This window comes from Tripterygium wilfordii, chromosome 21 (genome assembly GCF_013401445.1).
Source record: "Tripterygium wilfordii isolate XIE 37 chromosome 21, ASM1340144v1, whole genome shotgun sequence".
NCBI lineage: Eukaryota > Viridiplantae > Streptophyta > Magnoliopsida > Celastrales > Celastraceae > Tripterygium > Tripterygium wilfordii.
In genome coordinates this window covers 9484091-9508492 of record NC_052252.1, presented here as the reverse complement: position 1 = coordinate 9508492, position 24402 = coordinate 9484091, and the positions used below count along the sequence as shown (strand labels likewise).

Here is a 24402-nt window from a genome sequence, read left to right as displayed (position 1 = left end):
TAAAAATCTACTGTAAGTAAATATGAAATTGAAATAGTGGTAAGCAATTTTTTCACGTGTGTAAAATGTGAGGTAGAGATATAAAATTATATCCACCTTGGATGTCTAGATTTTTTATCAATCTTGTCAAAAAGGGTAATAAAGCTTCCGCTGGCTGATTGGTTTCAGAGGATTCTTTTTATTTTCGCCTGTATCCTTATAGTAAATAAATATGTTAATATTTCATAGATGTTGATATTCTGTGTTTTATACTAGGTTGAATATATAGGGAAGAAGTATCATATTCTTTGATATTTTATATATAATTTACATAAATATGATTATGCAACATATATATGTGTTTTGGTTTTCCATGATACCTTCATGTATTCGTACAAGGGCGTATTTAATGTTGAAATTTGAAACTTGAAGGCTGTAAATTGCTTACCAGAGGTGAGCAACATTTACTAATTGAGATGGAACAAGTCCTTGTACAAAATATATAAACAATATTACTTCTGTGAAAAGCATTGGACACCTCCAACTCCTAATACTAGAAAAATTACATGGATTCTCCTTTCTTGAATTTATTGCCTAAAGCAGGAAAAAAAAGAAAAGAAAAGGTTATGTTGAATTCTCTCTCCCTCTCTCTCTCTCTCTTATTTTCCTTCTACTTGTAAAGTACACTTCTAACTTCTTCAAGTTGTCTGCTGCATTAGCCAGCGGAGAAATATGAAGATATATTTTCCTAAGATTCTGTATTTGGAAAGTAAGCTAACTTCTATTGCTCAACTTTATTTTCATAATGTAGCTCCGGTGTCATACATAAGTATTTTCTTACTGAAGAATGATGATATCTAAAACATAAATTTAATGCAGGTTTCCTTACCTTTTGCCATGCCTGTGCATTTCGATTTTCGCATTAGGAGTAGCCATCGGTTCTTGCTGGCTTCCAGTATGTATTTTACTTATATTTTGGCCCTTTTTTGGACTTTAACTCCCTCAAACACAGTTGCATGTTCAATATATTTCAACATCTTGCCAATATCGAACGTACTAAATTTGGCAAATGATTATTTTCTAAAAGTTTCGAAGAAGTATCTAACTCAGGAGAAATTGAATGTTTGTTTGCGGGTGGAATATTTTCTATATATCTATTATCAGTAAGCATTTTAATGAAAATTGAATGGAGGAAGCAAAATTTCATATTATGTGATATATGCTTTATTCCTTAAAACCTGGTTAAAAAGTTATCAATAATTGGCCCTTCATATATTCTATCATCTTTGTATGGAAGAGAAAATATTTAACTTTCAAGTATGAAGTTATAAAATTTTAGCTTGATCTAGGTTAAATAAGAAGTTTCTTTGAACACAGCATCCAAATGTTATCTAATGTCGAGGGAAAAGTCCCCTAAGCAAACCCCACCACACTCAAAAAGGCATGTTCTGAATATTTAGCTTGCTCATAACTCAAGGCATGGCAGTTGGATTTGCAAAGTATGGTTTACCAAGGACATTTAGTGCAAAGTGAACATGAGGTTTTGAAGTGGACAGTTCCTATCCTATGGAGGATGAAGAGTGGTTGTAAATCTCCTTGTTAGACATATATTATGGGCTTATTATGTTAGAGGGTATTTTAGTCTTCTCTTTATATATGTATATACTATTGTAACTCTTTGATTCCTTAATTCCATTCAATACAAGTCTTTCACATTAACATGGATCGGAGCCTTAGGCTCTCTCCTTTCCTTTTCTTTTCGATGACTCCTTCTCTTCCGCTTTGGGCGTGCCACTGTCCAACAACCTCGCACAGGCCAGCAGCAACGCCTTACCCCTCCATGGCGCAGTTCAGCAGCAGCGTCTCCCATCTCTGTCACCCAACCACCCATAGATATCTCAAGCCAAAATTTTTTTTTCTCTTTAGAAATTGGTTTCTAGGGTCTCAAGTTTTAGATATTTAACTTTGACCCCTATAATTTTTGAAATTAACTTTGGCCCCTCTAGGTTTATTATAGTTTGACCCCTTTGATTTTCAAAAATTATAGTTTAGCACCCCAAGTTTCTTAATTTACAGTTCGACCCCTCTAGTTTTTGGAAATTACAATTTTGGCCCTTTTTGTTCTTTGAAATTCAAGTTCAGTCCCTATAGCTTTTGAAACTTCCACTTTGGCCTTTCTAGTTTCTTTGTGAGTTGTGGTCATGGCTTCTTCGGCTCATTCCATAGCTCTTCCACCTCTCTCCAATCGCCCTACATGCTCCCATTACATGAAGGTAGGCCATCATGTGGTTGACTGTTGGAAGCTTCACCCAGAGTGTCGTGTGGGACCTCGTGGTTGCCTCTACTACCATTGTCGCAATGCTACACCTGCGGTTACTTCTGCTCCTGCTCTACCTTTAGTTGATCTACAGCAGTTTCAACAGTTTCAATTGATCCTCTGCACCCTCTCTGCCTACTATGTCACTGGTATGTCTCCTTCTTAGATTTTTTTTTACTCTGGAGCCTCTCACCATATGACTTTAGATGCCTCTATTCTTACTGACTGTAGACCAGCACCACCTATTCCCTCCATATAGATTACTGATGGCTCTCCATTGAAAGTCTTTCAGGCTGTCCGCATTACTCCCACTTGAGAGCCCTTGGGCAATCTATCTTTACCCTATGTTCTTTATGCTCCTCAGCTGAGCATAAACCTTATCTCTGTTGGTAGTATATGTGATTCTGGCTATCATGTGTTATTCCCATCTTCTTACTGTCATGTGCAGTATCCGTCTACCAGTCGGGTGATTAGCAGTGGTCGTAGAGTGGATAGTCTCTACTATCTTAGTCTCTCCATCTTCCCTCATCCAGTCCTAGTTTTTGTGGTCTTACCTCTCCTGCCACTAATATATGGCATAGACAACTAGATCATATTTCTGAGTCGCAACTGAAGAGTCTCTCCTTGTCTGGAGCTCTCATCGTAGTCTTTTTTCTGCCTTGAGTCCATGCATTGGCTACAAGCTTGCAAAAGCTACAACACTCCCATTTCCCTCCAATGTCTCTCGGACATGTAGTCCTTTTGATTTATTACATTCATATATTTGGGGACATGCACCTAGGTTAATCAACCTAGAACTTTTTCAACTCCATTAAGGTGTGATTTTACCAAAAGCTCCACAAAACTCAATACACCAATGGTTTCAAGAACTCCCTCAAACTCAACCTTAAAGGGTTCAATGCCCTAACAAAAGAGATATTTTACAAGTGATTACAATAGGATTCTCACAAGGTAGCACTAAGCTAATTTGGTGGAGAACACTCAAGAATAACATGTATAGCCTCATGGGTAGGGATGTAAGTGAAGAACAAATAGGCTTTTGAGAAACTGAAATCAATCCCCAAGACGAGAAGCACTTCCTCCTTGTAACAACAAGATGATGAGGAAGTTGGCTTGAATGCTTGAGAGTAAGTTTCTTTCAATCTTGCAATATGCTTTTTCAAGTTGGAATGAAAGAGGTATGCCTGCAAAGGTGCAGCTCCTTTTCAGCTTTGTTTAGCCATTTCAGGTAAGAAGTGATGTGACTTAATCTCCTCCACACTTTTGGCTCTCCTCATTCTCTCTTGAATTCAAATGAATTAGAGACTTCCCTCGAAACTTTGAGACATCTTCTAGAAGTATTCTTGAATAAATTCTAGCACAAATATATCCACATAATACATCATAAACAGTCCACATTAAATCCATAAACAACATATATTCATATAATGTAACTTGTACCAATCGGATCTAATTTTATGTACACTTAATCGAGCTCTGAACCTCATTTAATAAACACATTATGCAGCTGTAAATGTTTCAGAAATGATAGCCCTAAGGCTTGTTCCAATCATCGTATAAAATTAACCTTAGTGGAAAGTTGATTAACATAAGGTTTTCTTACCATCCTAGGGATCCACACTCATAACTGAATGTCGTGAGTTCAAACACTATCCAGAACTGATCCTTGAATCATATATGATGGACATATGCATTAACCTTCAAAGAAATGGGAGACGAAACTCCTCAATCGCATGTAAGCTCAACGAGCTTCTTTAAGATCACTTAGGTTAATCATATATAAAATAGATTTAATAAATCACAAAACTTTTATGATAAATTATTTTAGACATAAGGAAATTTTTATGCAAATTTTCAAGTCATTGGGACGTCATTTGATCAAGTAATGAGGCAAGTAATTCAATATATGTAAAATCGATAAATCATAAGTGTAGAACCTACTACCCTTTGATAGAACATATGTGCGGTAGCCAAAACTTGGTCATCAAGCATTCAAATCAAATATCATTTCAAATATAATGCACATACCAAATTTCAAGTCAATTGGATCACAAACAAACAAGTTGTGGCTTAGCCAAGTAATCCAGTCAAATGGTACACAATTTACACTAGAGAGCTAGGGCATAGATTATCTTAGCCAAGATAACATATTTTCTCAAACTATACTTCGTAAAATCTATTCATAATGAGGAAATTAAAGGTGCACATAAAATTTTGATTCAATCGGAGTTGATTTCATTTATCACGTTCATAAAAGAATATATATGCACAAAACTGGGGTTAGCAGGCAACCCTTAGGTTTTGGAGGAATTAAAGCATATATTCAAATCATATTGTAATGCACTCAATTCTTATTCTAGATAAACTTTAGACATATATGAGTGTATGATTCAAGTTTCAAGTCATTTGGACTTGAGTCGGTTAAATTATGGTCAACCAAAGTTGAAAACTCTAATAGACCATTTCTAGACATTTTCTGAGCTCAAATTCCAGCATCATTCTCATGCACAAATAAGTGTCAAATTCACATGTATAGGCATAAGCCTTAACTTAGCATATTTAATCATACTTTACAAGTAAGTGATACAACTTGACATATTCATTTATCATAATTCAATACTCAATCAAACAGCACACAAAATGATTTATATCATCAAAATCACACATGTAGAACCTAGGGTCCAACAAGAGGTTCCATCGATGGAGAGATACACAAGGGTTAAAGGTTATTTTCGTTTCTTTTGATGAATTTGAGAAGAAAAAGATATCAAATCCGGTGGAGTTGTAAATTACAATTGTTCTTTGTTAATAGATTTGGGATTAAAGATCATGTCCATAATTGTAAATTGAAATTGACTTTGGAGCAGTAGATTGTGACTCACGAGAGAGATGAAGGATCTAGACCACCCAAGAGGGGGGGGTGAATTGTGTCCCCAAATTCCTGTTAGGAATCCTCTAATACAAAATCGTCACACAAAAGCACAACACACACAAAGACTCGATCTCTAGTAGGATATCCTAAGCCAATTCGAGCAAATTTCAATGAGGCCTTTAATTAAGTCATCCAAATCACTTGTAATACAAGTATGACAAAAAAAGTTCCAATAAGATATAGAACAAAGTCAAGACAATGTATATAATATTAGATTTAAGATAATGAGCAAATATTCAAGTTTTAATCAATGCATAATTTGTATGATAAGCGGAAGCAAATTCATCAATTAATAGAATAATTTCAAATCAACGCAAACTTGACTTTCTCCAACTAGATTCGTATGTATTAATCAAACAAATATATTAGTTTCTAATCATATAAACAATCACATATAATTACACAATATATATTACAATGAACAATATAGAACATATAAAACCAGATTAGAGGAATAAAACAAAACTGTAAAAGAGTAGGGTTTAAAGAGATGCAAACAGTGATTTATAGTGGTTCGACAACTTCACCAAGTCCTCCTACGTCCACTCCCTAAGCACCCTTCCTTAGAAGTTCAATCCACTATGAAACAGTGATTTTCTGGAGTTCACCACCGAAACTCAGAGGTTTTCACAAGTTAACCCTCCTAACTTTTACACACGTGGTTTTAAAGGCAAACCATGAAACTCTCACAATCCTCACAAGGATGGTATACCCAATTAAGGGCTTTTACAAGTGTTTGGCTCAGGTTCTCTCTCGGTGTTTACAGCAACAAACTAGGAGAACAATGATGATATCTCACGGGTAGGATATGTTAATTTTGGGTACAAAGAGCTCTCTAATGTGGAGATGAAAATATGATGTACAAAGAAGATTAAAGGTTGCAGTAGCAAGTATGAATAATAATAATGGCTCTCGCGGGCAGAAGCTTGAAGAATATACAATACAAACTGTTGAATTTTTCAGAGCAAGATGATAGGGAATTGTGGCTCAGCTTCTCCCACTATTCTCTATAGCAAAACGTGCTGCATATATAGATAGAACAACTAGGTTTGAAAACCTTCAAAGTCTTCTCCTCAATCTCGGCACATTCCTCTTTTGATTTTCTAAAATAATGCTTCATAGTATTCTTCTCTTAAAGTTAGCAATCAGCTCCCACGATTTTGTCCATCAAATAAGGCTATAAGATCTCTCATTAAACTTGGCAAGAGTCTTCTCAATCCTCCAATGAAATCAGCAGTCATAATCTTCACATAATAGGAAATGAAATAACTCCCTTAAATATGGAGAGAAATCAGGTAGAGCCTTCTTTAGAACCTTGAAATAAACTCGTACTTGGAGATAAAACAGACTGGTTCACCTCTTTATTTCCTTGCCTTTTATAGAAAAGATTTAACTCCATTGGAATGCATAAAGTGATCGGTTGGGACTTCTTTTCAATCTTTGATGTCAACTTGATCAAACAGGAAATAAAGCTTCTTCAATATACCTTTAAATGAGTCGTGGAAGGCTATTTGAATCATATAATCGGCTCATCTTGATATGAACAACTCCTCTTTGATTTTGGACCACCAATTATGGTAAGAGAACCTTTTCTTTTAATGCCATAATATCCCCAAGTCAAATATCTCCATATGGCAAGAAAATCTCTCCTTTGCATATTCTTCTATGAGATCACAACTAAGATGTCTATGGAAACGAAATCATATTCATAAAATCATTTCTTCTCCATTCAAATTTCAAATGACTAGCTCCTCTTATCTCTTGATTTTTGGCTATCAAATATGGCAAGCATACATTCCAATAAGTCTCCAATGTCATTGCCTCTCCATATGGTAAGTAGATCATCTACTTTGCATAATTTCTTCAAAGAATTTCGTCCAAGATATATAAGGAGACATAATCATCTTCAAATAAACTTCAAAGGTCTTTCTTCTTCTTCCCATTTTAAATTTCAAACGAATTGCTAAAACCATGTCAATAGGCTGCACATATAATGTAACTAGAGCTTCACTTTAATTGTCCAAGATACCTCAAAGTCACCAAAAATAATAAGGCAATAGCATCCCTTTTTGGTACACGCCTAATCCATGTATGGCAAGCTTAACTTCAATGATTGCTGAATTGATTGAACTCTCGCTTGAACTTCACTTCAATGAATGCAACTTTTCTTTAACTCTAGCCAACTTGACACTGTACATATATTGGTTGAACGTTCCAATTTTAGAGCAACCTCTTCATTCAAAATAAAATATGACATTCAAAAAGAAAACAAAGAAAATTGAATTAAATTTTAAGAATTTATAACCAGTAATTAATCTCCTATATATATGGCATTTTTTTTTTTGAAAGGAGAACTGCATATTATTGAGAACCATCAGACAGAGAGTCCGTCATTACAGCTTCCTTGAGCCACAGAGGCTCAGAAGGTGACCTCCAAACACAAGAGGTAGTACAAGAAAGTGTGAAATGTGCAATATAATGAGCTACTTTGTTAGTAGAACGATGGCAATGCATAAATGTGAGGTTTACAACATCTTCACCTGCTACTTGAATATCACGGACTAAGTTGCCAACTTCATTCCGACCTAACTCACACGACAGGATCCTATCCACAGCCCCATTTGAGTCGCATTGGATTGTTACAGCTCCATCATGATGGCAACCAACCACCAGTCGTAGTCCTTCACGGATTGCCACTAACTCAGGACATTCAACTGACTGGAGTAAACCCACATTAGCCGCTGAAGCTGCAATTAACCTTCCTTCATGATTCCTTACAATACACCCAATAGCATACGAACCCGTGGCATTAGAAAACCCAGCATCTACATTAACCATAAGCTCACCAGGCGGAAGGGGGGTCCAACACGATAAAGACCTAGTAGGCTTGTCTCTCATATGTAAATCCTGGTGGCATGTGCGAAAGTCCCCTAGGAATCCAGGTATCCAATCAAAAAGGCTTTCCAGCCTTCGACCATTTGAGTTTTGTATCAACCTGTTCCTGTAATTCCAGATTTCCCACACCTCCATCAAGAAAACCTGAATATTCTCCTCAGTCAAGGAGTCCTTCATACCAATTAGGCAATCAATGAGACTGCCAAAGAGTTTGGGTTTTAGGTCTCTCCAAAAACCACTAGCCTGCCAAGCTGGTTTCACTTTAACACATTTGAAAAGCCCATGTATAGTATCATCCACCCCAAAACCACACAACAGACAACTCCGGATGCAAGGGACATGCTGATTTGCCAGATTCTCTGTGTGGGAATAATATTCAGGCATGCTCTCCAAATAAAAACCTTCACCTTTGGCGGTATCTGTTGAGACCATAACCAGTTCCACCATTTTTGCATATAATCATTGGACGAAGAAGGTCTAACCTGCTGGAGTTCCATAGCTAATTTATAGGCACTCTTGACAGTATACTTTCCTTTTCTGTCAAAATGCCAACACAGCCTGTCTTCAGCTCTTTGGTTCGATCGAGGGATGCTAAGGAACAGGTCAGCTTCGAAATGTAAGAAGTTAGCGCGAATAATCTCCTCATCCCATGATCCATCATCTCGTAGGAGCACACCCACTCTACTATCAGGAGCTAAAACTGCAGGAGATATTACCTTGAAAGAGGTAGGGCAAGGTAACCACCGGTCTCTATAAATCTGGATATGCTCACCCGACCCCACAACCCATCTGGTTCCTTGGCTTAAAAGATCCCTGCCCCATAAGATGCTGCGCCAAATGAAGGAAGGGCTTCCCCCAAGGTTAGCCAACCAGATATCACCCCCTGGAAAATATTTTCCTCTCAATATCCTAGCAACCAAAGAGTTTGGGTGTGTAACAATGCGCCAAGCCTGCTTTCCCAAAAGTGCCTGGTTAAATCAAAAAATATCCCTAAACCCCATGCCTCCACTTCCTTTAGGCTCGCATAATTTCTCCCAACGCTTCCAATGAACTTTTCGATGCTCCAGAGTACTCCCCCACCAATATCTAGCACAAGCTCCATGGATGTCATTACAGATACTCGCTGGAAGCCTAAAACACGACATAACATATGTTGGCATGGCCTGAATCACCAATTTGATAAGAATCTCCCTACCCCCCATCGAAAATCTACTTTCCTTCCACCAACTCAGCTTCTTTAAAATACGATCCCTTATGTAACCGAATTGAACTCTCTTGTTCCGCATCGAGATAGTAGGGAGCCCCAAATAGAAATCATGGTGTGTCACAACCGAAGTTGCAAAAATATTCTGGGCCACCCTTCTCATGTGGTGAGGGGTATTATGACTGAAAGAAAGTGCACTTTTGGTGAAGTTATATATATGGCATTGTTATTTTACATGGGGTTGTAAAAAAATATTCAAAATTAGTTTATATACGGAGAATTTAAAAAAAAATAAAAATGATTTGCTTGTCATAATAACCCATAAGAACAAAAATTAAAAGTTATATTTCAATAAGGACAACCTAAAAAAAACTTTAGAAAAAATGACAAAGTCTGTCACTTATCAAAATATTATCCCTCCTTCTTCTTCCTCCTTCCTCCTTCTTCCTTGAGCCACCATATCGAAAGTTGGCCGTCTGACCATCATTTTCGACGAATGAACTATCGAAATGAAGCTCTAGGTCAGTCCGATCAAAACCCAGTCATAACCAACAGTCAATTATCACTTAAGTCGTCGAAAAAGTTTCATGAAATCACGGTCACCATTTTAAAAAGAGTTAGATACGGCTAATACGGCCAACTACGGTGACCATCAACACCCCCAATCGACTCCACAGATCAAGGCGCATCTCCTTTGAGTTTTTATTGCTTTTTCGAACTCTTTTTTTTTCTTCTGAAATCGGATCTGAATCTGTAGATATTATATTTGTTTCAAATATGTTCTGATATGTTACCTGTTTCGAAACTTCGAACATATAACATTTCATTAAAGACATATAACATTTTAACAAAACATAGAATATTTAGTAAAACAAATAACAAATCACTTGTAATATGCAGATCCCAAATCAGAATAAAAAAATAAAGAAAATCACCACATAAAATATCAAAAATAATGATCTGACGACAAATCGAAGGAAAATTACAAGATCTACAATTCCCGTGGTGAGTATGAGTAGATCTAGTTCGAATACAACAAAAATCGGGATAAAAAATTAGTAAAAAATGTCATAGAGCTCTTGAGTAAGTCATGAAGGGTGGAGAACAATCTTTCGGAGGTGGAAACGAAGCTTCCGGCGGAGGTCAGTTATGAATTGTGTGTAGGAGACATGTGTCATGTTTGAAGATTAAGATGGGGGTATTTTAGACAATAAAATCATATATTTTAATTTATTTGTCATTTTTGGAATATTAGTTCAAACTACATGGACTTTATGAAATAAGATTTTTAAGAGTGTCCTTTAAAAAAACCTCTTCAATGATGGACTAATATCTCATTTTCCCTAAACTTATTTGTTCAAATACTTTTCACTCGTTGCATGAGTTATCAACTAGATAAATTTTTTTAAGACGATTAAAATTGCACGGGTTGTTCACTAAAAAAATTAATTTGTATAAAAAATATAGTGCATTGCAGATTGCACGGAGATAGTTTTAGTTTCTATAAAATTTGAGTTACATTTATATTCACAAAATTTCAACCATTAGAATGTCTTTCACAGGTGAAATAATTAGACAAAAACGTGAAAAATTCATCTCATCGATAGATCTTCATATTAGATGCCCGAATGGATGAGTAGAAATAAGATATCTATGAAAATTGCTGGTGCAATAACTCAAAAGTGATTTGGCATCTTCACATTAGATGCCTGAATGGGTAGAGTTCATCGTTATAGATCTTCAGTTTAGAAACGACTTTCAAATTTCATCTAAGTAGTGGAAGAAAGAAAAAGAGCTAGCAATTAATTGATCAGATGAAACTGCTTGACGAGGGTTCTCAAATGGAACTCAAAGTTAACTAATCAAATTCTCCAACACAATCCTCTCCCCTCAATGCGTACAGTTCATTGTGAATACCTTCTGCCATGCAACATAAGGCTTTTATCACCAGCTAACATTTACAGACACTACGTCAAGCAATCCGTTTCGAACAACAAATGCAGAACTCATTGATCTGCTCTATCTTTGAAAATAAAAAGGGAAGAGGGAGGCGGAAGAGTCTTACAATAACATACATATCGTTTGATTTGTCCAGTCCTCTCAAAATAAACAAAGTCCTCTAAATTCACAATAAAATTTGTCTTGCCTAATGGAATATTTACTAAAAGCCTTAAACAAAAAAAATAAATAAACAAAAGAATTCGGGTCAAAACTGCACCACTTAAAAAGTATGGAGCTCAACTGGACCATCAGTGGCGAAACTCCCATAATATGCGCTTCAGCCTCAGAAACAACAATTTTTGACGGAATGTGTGCCTATCAATATTCAAGCACTTGAATGAAAAGTTGATGCAAAGAAAAATCAGAAGGTTAATTAAAATTATCACCATGCATATTATGTGGGATGCAACCTAGAGGTCCCAGGTTCAATTCTTGAAAACCTCTTCACGTATTATGTGAGGGTAAGCTACATCCAGCCAGTCTCCGACCAGCGCACTGCAGGAGCCTTGTGCATGAGAATTGTTTAACTTAACCACACATGTCAGCACTCGATCCGAACAGCACCACTCTCCGATGAAATGAACTTGGGCTTTCTAATTACTTGCTCTAAGGATTGGATGATATCTCCAACCTGGAAATCATGACAATCGTGAATCACGAGTCCACATTCATTGCCTTTCGATACTGTCTCCACATCTTGCGTCTCTCGCTTGAGTGATACACAAGAACCTTCATAAACAATTTCCCCACTTCTCAGAATCCTCATCAACAAAGATTTGGTCACCCGGCCATCTATCACCCGGCAGCCAGCAATCTTCACATCATCTCCCTTGGATTTGCTCCTTCCTTTGAGCTCAAATATACTCAACACCTCAGCCTCCCCAGCGACCTGGGTCTCAGAAGTTCCAGGAGCCTTGTCTACTATCAAATTACCAACGTCCTCTAGAAGATGATAGATCACGCGATGCATCATTATCTACAGCCACCAGAAAACCAGATAAGCAAGGAATATAAATAGTAATACAAGCACGTTACAATTAGGCATTGACCCACAACGTTGTGGCTGTACCCATTATAATCACTGTAATTATGATGATGTTAAAAATGGTGAACAGCCAACACTAAAGGCAGTTTATAGTCCAATGAATCCCATATGCCTCTCTCTAACCTTTTTCCCCCTAGAGTTAAATAAAATAAGACTGATGACATTAATTAAAAATTCAACAAATAATCTAAGTCAAACTAAGCCATCACAATAAAGAATTTCATATCTGAAGCTCGATACAGAGAGTATGCCTCATTGCTGCCATCACTATGAAGGGAACCAAAGTTTCCCTTAATGTTAATGGCAAAATTAATATCGATTGGAGAAGGCAAGTAAATACTCATCAACAACCATTTGATAATGCTGACACAACCATTTCTCAGATTCGTTTTCCTGATCTAATTCAGTGAGATCATTTTCAAAGAAGCATTTGAAGTGCCTTGACACACTGCTCTGCTTCATCGTCATTTACAATCATCGAGATATTAACCTTTGATACAAACATACAGAAACATGAGAATCGACATGGAGCCAAAGCATTTATGGGCGCCAACAATCAATGAAAATATTGACTGCCCAACAAATATTGTCATTGAAGGTATCCACCTTCAAAATGATGACCTAGATACATAATAGCCCTGAAAAGAAGCAGATTATTAAGAGTCTGTTGGTGAAATTTCAGGGAACATGTATAAGAAACTGTATTCTACCCCTCTAAAAAAAATTAATATAATTTATGCGAAGCTAGGTGTTTGATATTTGTGGCCCATACAAAGAATGACTTTGTAAAAGAAAACTTTTACTGTGAAGTTTAGCATTCGGTTCATATATATTGTCATGTAATGCAAATTCAGTAATGTAGTGATAAACTATGTCCACAAGCCACAAAGGACAAAGGCACATTCCCAAACAACAAATTCCAAAAAATGATCTCTCTTTTCTTCTATTTAATGTTCTATTCATCCTATTCTTCGCGTAATATTCACAATAACCAGCAGTCAAAATTTTCAGTTGAAGTTAGTTTCTTCCATATTGATGTAAAGAAAAGCCATCTAATGATAGATGAGTTTAAAAAGGAATGATGTTCAAACAATACTCTTAGTTCGCATTTCAGCATGAAGCAATAGGCTTAGACTAAAACAGGTGCATTGATACTTTGATGTAAGAATGTATCATTGCACCACAAACATTTATTGCAGAATGAGAAATTTGAATATGCCTGCAGTTCTCGTATTTTCACTAGAGCTCTTTACGTGGTAATAATATAAAGGAGCTAATATTTAAATTTCTATTATGGTGTAAGGGGCCTTCCCATTCATCAGTTGGGTTTTAGTTATCATTGCATGTCAAAGAGTACTTACTAGTCAGATTCCTACTAGAGTATACCTTTAGTATTTGACTTCTCTTCTCTTTCTAGCAACTAAATCCCCGTGGACAATTCACAACTCTAGAACAGCATCCATTATCAGCTAAGCCTTTATTTAGCTTCAACTTCAATCCAACATTACTCCCCTATAATCTCCACCTTCGTTCCTACTCTTTTCACACTACAAGTCCAAATAAAACCCCTTTTTACTTGCTGCCAGATCTGTTCACTAGCCCAAAATCAGATTTTCACGAATCGTGCCTGATGTAGTTTTTCGACCACCGATGTAGATTTTGTGTAGGATTGAGAAACCAAAACCCTAACCCCCAAATTAAACCCAGAAATTAAGAACCCTAGGTAAAAATTCACAATTCCTAAGTTTTTTGAATCAAACAAAAAAGACCTTGAATCTCTCAGGTAGGGTTGGATAAACTCACCTTCCCCTCTCAGCCTCTCACCAAGTGTGTCTAAGGAATCTCTCCTATAGCAAATTTGTATAAAAACTCTCATTATTATTTATTCTTGACTTGCATCCATATATGATCTCCTAGTAATCCTAGTTACATAAGAAACTTTCTTCAAATAAAACTAGGATTCCTAAAAGTAAACTAAGATGACTCTAATTATAACCATGACTTGACTTAGGAAAATAACGTAATAAAAGACTCATAAAATAAATAATTAATACAAAATTCGAAATTCCAGCACTTCTAGAAATTCCGACAATACCCTTGATATGAAAATTAAAAGAAACTTAGTTAAAATAGACCCGATAATAGACTAACTTATAAAAGACTATATTAATGGTCCTCTTGCATCAATTTCCTCTCTCCCTCAAGAACTCGACTCCGGCGAGTAAATGGAGAAATAATTATTGATGTGGCGCTAGCTCGTTCCAATAATTCATCTTCAAAAATCCAGCCGTTGGAATGAACTCGACCTCTAATTCTGAAGTATTGAAGCAGGAAGAGTAGTGTCTTGTGGAATAACATCATTGCCAACCTAGGAAGCACGGACACGGACACGGACACGGGACACGACACGACACGGACACTCCGACACGGCAATTTCAAAATTTGTAGGACACGGACACGGTAAGGACACGCATACATACATACATACATATAGACATACATATATATATATAGACACACACACACACACACACACACACACATATATGGATTATCTTTAAGATAACAAAAGCATGTAATGCATTACAACTACTAACCCTGTATGATATTGAAATTAGTGTCTTAAAATTAAATCTAAGTATGTTAGTATAATATAATTTTTGTATACTTCCATTTGAAGGTGGTGTTGATAAGGAAGATTTTAGACTTGTGATTCAAACCTTACAGACTCTGTGTAACTTGTATATTGTCTATTGCCGTGTCAGGGAAGTGTCCAAGCCGTGTCCATCTTCAAAAAAATTAAGAAAAAACAGGACACAGCTTGGACACGTGTCCGAGGCATGTCCGAGGAGTGTCGGTGTCCGAGAAGTGTCCGACACAGACACGCCACCATTTTAGGAGTGTCCGTGCTTCCTAGTTGCCAACCTACATTGATTCCACTTGGAACCCTTGATCGGAGTTAGGAACGAGAACAATAAAACTCTTGCACTAGGCATGTATGTCATTGAACTTTTCTGAAATTAACAAATTCAATGATTGGAACTTGTGTAGGCAAAAAAACAAAAGGTAGAGTGGTGTCAGAAAAGATTTGATTGGATTGGAATTCTCTGTTTCTTTTATGTTTGCAGCCTCGAGTTCATATCCTTCACCTTTAAATTGCTCAATATCAAATTCTGTTACAGGTAACAACTCTGGTTTGGCCACTTCAATCATAAAAACATCTTTTTTCCAACTCTGCAAAACTAATATGGAACTCTTTTTGAAAAGTATCAGATATGGTGTGTGGCTTTCCAATAGTTTCTTCCACAAAAAATTCTACCCCAACTGAATTCGCTTCCTCCCCAGCCTTGTTCTCTCGAAGAAAATTGTCCTTGTCAAGCAAATTCAGAGTTAAGTCAGCATCAATACAAGACTGTAATGATGGTGCTTCTATTGTTTCGCACACGATCACAGATTCCTTGTCTTGTATATGTTGAAATTCAGCTTCTTTTTCACTTGACCTATCTTGTTTCTTAAAACCAGCAGCTTCCCTCGTCTTTCCAAAAATGTTACTCGCTAAAAATTCTACAAGATTACAATATTGATCCATTCTCGTTACTAGGTAGTTAAGAGATGTTGCAATGGACTCCAATGTAACCTTAGAGGATCGTTTCTTCCCCTCTAAAGCAGGGTTAGTCATCTTCTTGAGTTCACAATCGTAGTTTATGCAACTCCTTGTTGGCATAAACGGTTAGAAAAATTGTAGGTTGCTCAAAACCATGCTCCGATACCAACTGATGTAGTTTTGAACTACCGATGTAGATTTTGTGTAGGATTGAGCAACCAAAACCCTAACCCCCAAATTAAGCCCAAAAATTAAGAATCCTAGGTCAAAAATTCACAATTCCCAAGTCTGAAACTGGAACAAAATTTTTGAATTTTTTGTATCAAACAAAAATGACCCTGAATCTCTCAAGTAGGGTTGGATAAACTCACCTTCCCCTCTCAGCCTCTCACCGAGCATGTCTAAGGAATCTCTCTATAGCAAATTTGTATAAAAACTCTCATTATTATTTATTCTTGACTTGCATCCAAATATAGTGTCCTAGTAATCCTAATTACATAAGAAACTTCCTTCAAATAAAACTAGGATTCCTAAAAGTAAACTAATATGACTCCAATTATAACTATGACTTGACTTTACGAAAATAACCTAATAAAAGATTCATAAAACAATTAATACTAAATTCGAAATTCCAGCACACCTGGAAATTCCGACAATACCCTTAATATGAAAACTAAAAGAAACTTAGTTCAAATAGACCCAATAATAGACTAACTTATAAAAGACTATATTAATGGTCCTCCTGCATCAGTGCCTATTAGACAAACTGAAATCATGACTTTTCCTAACCTTAAAACACCAAAAGCACCAGTAGAATGAGAGAACTAGAAAGAGAAAGAAAATAAATGAAAACGCCCCAAAGTAAGCACAAAAGCAGGAACATGCATTGAAATATGGGTAACACTCCAACATGCAGACACATACACATGCACACACTCATGCCTCATCAAATGTCTTATTTCTCATTATGTTGTTGATCAGCAAAGAAATTAACGGACATTCGCTCTGTAGCTCGTACGGATGTAGACAAAACAAATATTCCATGCCTGTAGCACTCATTCATTTCTATCTCTTAAGAGCAATGAATAGAGAAAAAATAATTCTATGGTACGTGTCATTCTATGTTAAGCATCAAGTCATCGTCAACATGAAGCCCTTACCAAACATTTAAGGATCCTTACGAGCAAAAATCAAGGGAGAAAAAAGAAAAAATCCAAATAAGCTAGATTTAATCAGCATCAAGTAGGTCTAGACGCTAAGTTAAAGTTATTTCTATAGAAATAAAAAGAATTATTTTGGGTCATGGGGAAAAACAAAGCTGCCAAATTGCCTCATTGGTAATCATGCCCGAGAAAGAAATAAAATATTCAGATCATGCACACGGAACCAATGACTGAGAAAATGATGAGATTTGACAGTGTTTGGTGTTTGATATTGAAGAGTGGCCCATGTAAAATCATCTTCAATGAGTACTTTTGGTAGATGGGAACTTCTTTTAAAAAATGGTAATTTTGGAGCCCAACAATCTCTTAACAGCGAGAGATGAGAAGCATTACCTCTAGGATGAAAACAGAAGATCATTACCTTTATACTGGCTTGAATCGCGGCCTGACTAATTGAACTAGGTGGACTCTTGACATTGAAGCCCACAATACATGCACCACAGGCTTGTGCTAAGTCAACATCTGAATGAGAGATAGGACCAACTCCAACATGGACTATATTCACATAAAGCTGGTATAAAATTAAAAGAGCAAATAGATCAGTGAATATAATGAAATTAAAAGTCAGAACAGAAATATGAAATCAAGAATTCCTTTGTTAGTACAAACTACATATAATGTGAAGCATTTCAAGTTGTCCACACATTTAAAGGACTCCAATTGGAACATTTGGGTACTTAAAAAGATAATGACCACTACTAACCAAGGCAGCAAAGTATTTTACATTACTTAAAAGTTTTGATAGAAGTATTCAGTTATGTGGCATAATTTCTGACAATACCTGTGGACTATTTAAAGTCCTCAACGCATCTGTGACAGCTTGCACAGTACCCTGCACATCTGCTTTAACAATTATTGGCATTTCAACCCTCTTAGGCAGTTGTTCTTCATCACCATCTTCACATGTTTCCAAAGTTTCAATACCTTCACTGATCTTCCGAAGCCTATCTTTTTCAAATTTCCTTTTCCTACCTGCACTAAGCATTTTAGCTCTCTCCTCGGATTCCACAACAATAATATCATCACCTGCCATTGGAAGTCCTTTCAACCCTTCAATTTCAACAGGCATTGCTGGTCTGGCCTGCACTGCAAGTTTTCCTATCATGTCCCTAATAGCCCTTATCCTTCCCCATTCTGAACCTATGACAACATATTGTCCACAGACCAGGGTCCCCGCCTTCACTATTGCTGTAGCCAATGGACCGCGTCCTTTGTCAAGTCTTGCCTCAACCACATACGCTTGAGCAGGACCATCAATACGGGCTTTTAGATTCATCATCTCCGCTTGAAGAAGCAAAGCCTCTTCCAAGTTATCTAATCCAGTTTTCTGCACCGCTGAAACCTCAACAACCTGAACGTCCCCACCCATCTCCTCCAGCTGCAACCCCTCCGATGCAAGCTGAATTTTTACTCTATCAGGGTTGGCAGCCGGTTTGTCACATTTATTAATTGCAACCACAATGGGTACATTAGCTGCTTTCGCATGAGACATTGCTTCAAGAGTTTGTCGCATCACACCATCATCAGCTGCCACAACTAGCACGACTATATCTGTTACAGCTGCTCCTCTTGCCCGCATTGCACTAAATGCAGCATGGCCAGGAGTATCTAGGAATGTGATTGATGCTCCAGATGACATGTCAACAACAAAAGCACCCAGATGCTGAGTTATGCCTCCGGCTTCTTTCGCTGCAACTGATGTTTGCCGCAAAGCATCTAGAAGGGAAGTTTTACCATGGTCAACATGACCCATGACTGTTACAACAGGAGGTCGTGGTAAAAGTTCTGCACCTTCATTGGAGTGGATCCTTCGAGCATTGATACCAACTTCCTGCAGAAATACAAAAACATATGCCTCACATTCAGCATACCATTCGGTGATCCACAAATTAACGAAACAAGAGATCGGATCAGATTCTAAAACTAAGACACCGGTCTAGAGTTCCTTTTAATAATACAGTTTGTCAATAAACATTGCCAAAACTGCTTCTAATGGAAAATTGATTGATTTCAGCCATGAATTTCTGTAAACAAGGGTCCAGAATAGTCCTTACATTAGATGAAAAATTAACAAGCTTCTTTAAATTAAAGCATACAATTCATGAACACCTATGAAACCCCACTCCGCAAGGCCAAAAAAAAAAGAGAAAAAGGAAAATCTCCCTGGCTTGCCCAGCTGTAAAACCAATAGTAGAAGGCCACATTTATTCAAAAAGTTTTTCCCTTGTAAACCTAACTCAAAGGCACTGTTGTAAACCAAATACAATCTCGAACAAAATGCACAAAAGTAGAAGTGGAATTAATTGGCTTCCTTTGGCAGTGATGTGGTAATCTTGCATCTGGCGAGAACTGGTATTAATATTCATCACATAATACTATGAGTACTTCCCAATTCTCATCCCTCGGAGTTTATAGTATATAGAATTACACAGATTTTAGAAGAAAAATGGGAAAGTACCATCGCAACCAACTCTGCCACATCGATGCTGAGAGGCTCGAACTCTGACTCAGCCTTTTCCCCAACATTAACAAGAATATCCTGAAGGGTGACTGTTGACTCACCAGTACGTTTGGCAAGCTCAGAAACGGTCATGCCTTCAAATACATCAACTACTTTATCTTGCAAAGATTTGGCAGTTCTTCTCAATTTTGGAGGCACATATGGGGCTTCAACAGGTGGTTCAGTTTTCTTTTCTTTTTTTGCATATTTCCCTTTTCTGTGAGTTTTCTTAAGATTATTAGCAAATGGTTCATCGTTTTCTCTTCTAGCCAACAGTTCCGGACTGGCATGAAAACACCTAGGCAAATATGAAAGAATCAATTGTCTCAACATTCACACTAAATTCAATACCAAATCTTACAAGTACTCTTGAGTAAATACATCATAAATTCACAATAAGACCCACATCAGATTCCATTTTATGTTTAATTATTATTATTTTTTATGCAAAAAATTTATTGAAAGAGAGACCATGGCGATACAGCCCTTAAAAGGAGAAGACAACCAGGAAGCAGCAGCACGACGGCTTCAAGCCAACAAATACTTAAAACAGGGTCTTTATTTAGTTCGTAATAAGAATTTTCAAAATTCTCTGATGTTTTGGAGAAGTGTTAAAGCATTTTCATTAACTTCGACAGCATAAATAAGTTTCTAGGAATCGTGACAGCAGTCAAAATACAATCTAAAACTTGCAACTGCAATACCACAAATATTTCCAAAAAATACAGTGTGTACGGCAGAGAAAGATTGTTGAATAAGAAACTGAAGAAATTCCAGTAGAACTGCAGAAAAAAAGAGCTTAACCAAAACACGTCATAATATGATTTGACAAGACAAGTAATCAGATTCCACATTTTGCAAATCAATCGCGAAGCTCAATTGAGGACAGATACCATGTTAAAAAGGTGACAATGCAAGTGATTGTCAAAAATCAAGCTCAAACCAATATCGGTTTTCTCTTTGCTGGTAGGAAAATGTAATTAGAGTTGGTTATCAATCCCTTCCTCATGAGGACAAAACAAGAAGGTTCACAGGCAATCCACTAAATCCAAACCAGGGACAAAGCTCGAGGAACACTACAAATGTTGCTTATACCTTGCAGTCAATGCAACTCATGTGAATATCTCAAGCAAGGAAGAATTCATGATACAAATCAGAGAAAATCTAACATTGCCCAGGTCATTATGGTACTTGCACAGTATTCATATAATACAGAGTAGAAACAGGTATTGCAATCTTTTACAACCAGTCCGTTACGAATTTACGAATTTAACATTGTTTACAGGGGCAGTAAATAATGTCAAACCAAAGCCTAGCTGCATGCAAATTTAACATGTCGATTAATACACAACGCCTCTTATTGTCAATCAAACACTACTCATTTTCCTTGTTAGCAAAAGACTAATTCCATTTTTATTCACTTTTTTTTTTCTAAAGCCAAATGCAATTCCACATTTTCGTAAGTGAATAAAAATGGGTAAAGTTTATTCATCTTTTTGCAATCCCACAATTTTGCAATTCCACTATGGCCCATAAGCAATACAGACATAAACATGTTGTTCCCTTTTATTTTTATGAAACCGTCAAATACTTTTTATTTTTGAGTTTAACATTTCATTCACCTAGGATGAAGAAATTCAGATTACCTTAATGTCAGTATGAAAATTAAATGAAATAGACATAGAATTTAATCATATTTTCTACAATACACTATTCAGCCCGCAAGATACTCTCAGACAAGGACTCAAAAATGAAGTATGAGAGAATAGTAAAGACATAGCACTACTCAGACTCAATTATATATGTGCCAAAACCCAAAAAGAGATGAAACAGAAGATGTCAATGTACCTTATCAGGGATTCTTTTCTCATAACTTTGCAATAATTGGACCCACATAGAATCGTGCTTGAAGAGAACTCTGCAGCACAAAATTGGGGAATCGACAAATAAATATATGTCAATTAAATATATAGTCAGCCTTAAAATTTTAACCTAACATATGTCTTTTCAAATTACAGTGCCACTTTTTACAATGAAATAAAGCTGTAATTACAAATAATTTTGATGTGGCGAGACATATGATGTGATCATGGTAAGGGATGCCGGAAGGATTGATCATTCAAATCCATTACTGTTTGGAAGTTGCTTTCACAATTGGACTAAAAACATAAATCGTTACACTTATGAGGTTGAAGCTTTACATGGAAAAAGGAAACACGAGGGAAAGAAAATAAGCTGAGTGCAACAAGTAGGAAAGGATCAATACCAATAACAAATGATAAGTACATCACAAAAAGGGCAATATATGCATACAGTTTCATGTTACCTTGTATACATCTCGCTGAAGCAGAAGATTTTACAACCTCCAGGTTTTTAGTTGCAAAAAACAACCCCACTGCTTGTCGTTTTTGTGTTGAAGTTAAAGCTTTGGTGATACTGGCTTGGACACCCTGCAAAAAAAAGGGTTCCGTAAGACATTCCAAAACCTAAGCTAAACTCCCTTAACCAATGTATAATACCCTTGATCTTATTATACATATATAAAACATCAATACTCAAGAGTTATCGACTGTTCAATTCAAGATTCCATTTGATGAAATAGAATCATTATTAGAATGAGTCAGAATTACATATATTGTCACTTTGTCAGTCAATGGAAAACAAAGTGTAGCTGTTTCCTCTAAGAAAGAAGGGAAACTATGAATATCAACATCTCTGCAATGAAAATAAAGGTAAGGTATACTTTAGAACCAGTATACTAAAAGCCCAAAGTCTTTACAAAAATAAATAAATAAATAAAACCCCAAAGTGATCACTTACAGCTCTTCATCATCACCATCAAGAATTTATTCCAAACAGGTTTTTTATGTTAAAACAATTATGGGATAATGTCTGCCTTTGGGTGAACCCAAAACTAAAATGAGAAAAAGATCACCATAATAAGTAACGAGGTGAAATGAAACAATCAACCAATGAGACTATTAACAGAGTCCATTTATATTCATAGAAGTGTAGACAAATGTTGTCCACACCCAGTTAACAATAGGCATCATGGAGTACCCTATATGGCTCATGAAAAGAAATAGAAAGACCAAGTAAAGTGCATATCATTATGTTCTCTGTAAGCTCACAATTAGCTATACAAACTTCAAAACTGCTAAAGAGGTACATCATAGCTAAATAAAAGTAAACAAAAAAATAAAAATATATAAAATGCAAAAGTAATATTAAGGTAACGAACAAAGAATTACACAAGAATCTACCTTTTTTCCAGCTTGTATCCAAGCCATTCTTAAGATTGCCGAACTCTGCAACATTATCACATAGTAATGGCACAGTCATTCAATTTTCCAGGACAATATCATCCCACAAGTTTTATCAAATCATTAGAATAAATCTGCATAACCCTATCATGTCTACACATCCATTAGCATCTATAGACCACACCTCAATGTCGAAGCAGACAATTATGCCTTGAAAAAATAATATATTCTCATATTAAACATTCTATAATCAGCGATTCAGTTAGCATATCTACACACATGCACAAACCTAAACCATTATAGGTCAGAATCAGAGCTAAGACTAAAAATAGTGACACTATTGGCCGAGGTGGTGATTGCATGATAAACTGTGGCGGCTGTTGAAATTTCTTCTAGGGTAAGCAAAATCTTTCCGTTTCATATGTAATTGAAATAAAAAACCATAACTGAGAGAAAAATTGGAACTTACAGGACAAAAAGAACAACTTCGATTCAACAGAAGAGATAGGAGTTCATGTCCCAAATTAGCGATGTGGTACGGATACATGGTTGCAAAAACGCTGGTCGGCCGCTAGGCACTACGGATTAATTGGATTCATCGGATTAATCGGGGATTAATTGGATTAAGTTTTGAGTTTTTTTAATTAAAAATATATATATATATATATGCAATACATATAGTGTGTGAAAAACACAATATAAATGAAAAAATCATCCAATCAATATACATATCATATATATATATATATATATATATATATATATGAGTGTATTTGATTGAACTAATTAGATAATGCAAGTACAGACTACAGAACACAACAGAGAGAGCACAGCAGCAGAGACTCTTCAAAGGATTGAATCGAAGAACACAACAGCAGAGACTAGCAGACAGAGTACAGAACACGAGAGGGTACAAGAATAGCAGATAGAATACAGAACCTGAGTCGACCAGCAGACTAGAACAACGGACGAACAGGAACACCTCTAGAACCAATGAAAGAGAATACAGAATAGCTCCAGCAGAGACTAGAACAAGCGACAGCAAAGAATAGAACAAGTGAATAGCACAGAACCGAGTCGAATCACCAGCGCAACAAGCGAAGAACATACGTATGCGAATTTTAGGGTTCAAGCATCTGCAATTGGAAGGTAAAGTCGCGCAGCAGAAGACTAGAAGAGGGAGTTTTTTTGGGCTGTTATGATTGGACTTGAAGGAGAAACCGGGCCAAAAGAAGAAAATTGTGGCAAAAAAAAGGATCAGTCAAAAAAGGCCCATGCCCAAATAAAAGGCCTAAGCCAACTAGGCCCAACTAAATCCTACAGGCCCGGCAAATCGGGCCACCGATTAAGCGGCCCAAGTAGCCTCTAGTCGAAGCGGCAAGTGCCGCCTAGCAACTAGTCGGCCGACTAGCCCGATTTTTGCAACCTTGTCATACGGT

General features: G+C 36.5%; 1 protein-coding gene and 1 pseudogene across 2 annotated transcripts; one reads left to right on the top strand and one right to left on the bottom strand.

Annotated features, from left to right (window-relative positions):
- The window catches only part of LOC119987880, a 76749-nt pseudogene that overhangs the window by 2903 nt on the left and 49444 nt on the right, over positions 1–24402 (top strand).
- LOC119989025 (translation initiation factor IF-2) lies at positions 11312–24164 on the bottom strand. 2 transcript variants are annotated; one of them, XM_038834312.1, is made up of 9 exons: positions 23903–24164; positions 23433–23541; positions 22964–23008; positions 22027–22150; positions 21549–21618; positions 19659–19998; positions 17982–19031; positions 17562–17711; positions 11312–12304 (listed from the first exon to the last, which is right to left on the bottom strand). In XM_038834312.1, exons 2-9 carry the CDS (start codon positions 23508–23510, stop codon positions 11870–11872), a joined length of 2292 nt encoding a protein of 763 aa, XP_038690240.1. In that variant the 5' UTR covers positions 23511–23541; positions 23903–24164; the 3' UTR covers positions 11312–11869. The 2 variants fall into 2 exon arrangements, with proteins under 2 accessions (XP_038690240.1, XP_038690241.1); XM_038834313.1 differs by lacking the exon at positions 23433–23541.

What these genes read in the sequence shown, in the direction of transcription:
- LOC119989025 (XM_038834312.1), bottom strand. Translation starts at nt 23,510, where the DNA reads ATGTATCCGTACCACATCGCTAATTTGGGACATGAACTCCTATCTCTT. An exon ending in GGATACAAGCTGGAAAAAAG is followed by an intron (nt 22,151 to 22,963) that starts GTAGATTCTTGT and finishes TTTTTTTTGCAG; the next exon opens with GGTGTCCAAGCCAGTATCAC. An exon ending in CGATTCAAGCCAGTATAAAG is followed by an intron (nt 12,305 to 17,561) that starts GTAATGATCTTC and finishes TGGTGGCTGTAG; the next exon opens with ATAATGATGCATCGCGTGAT.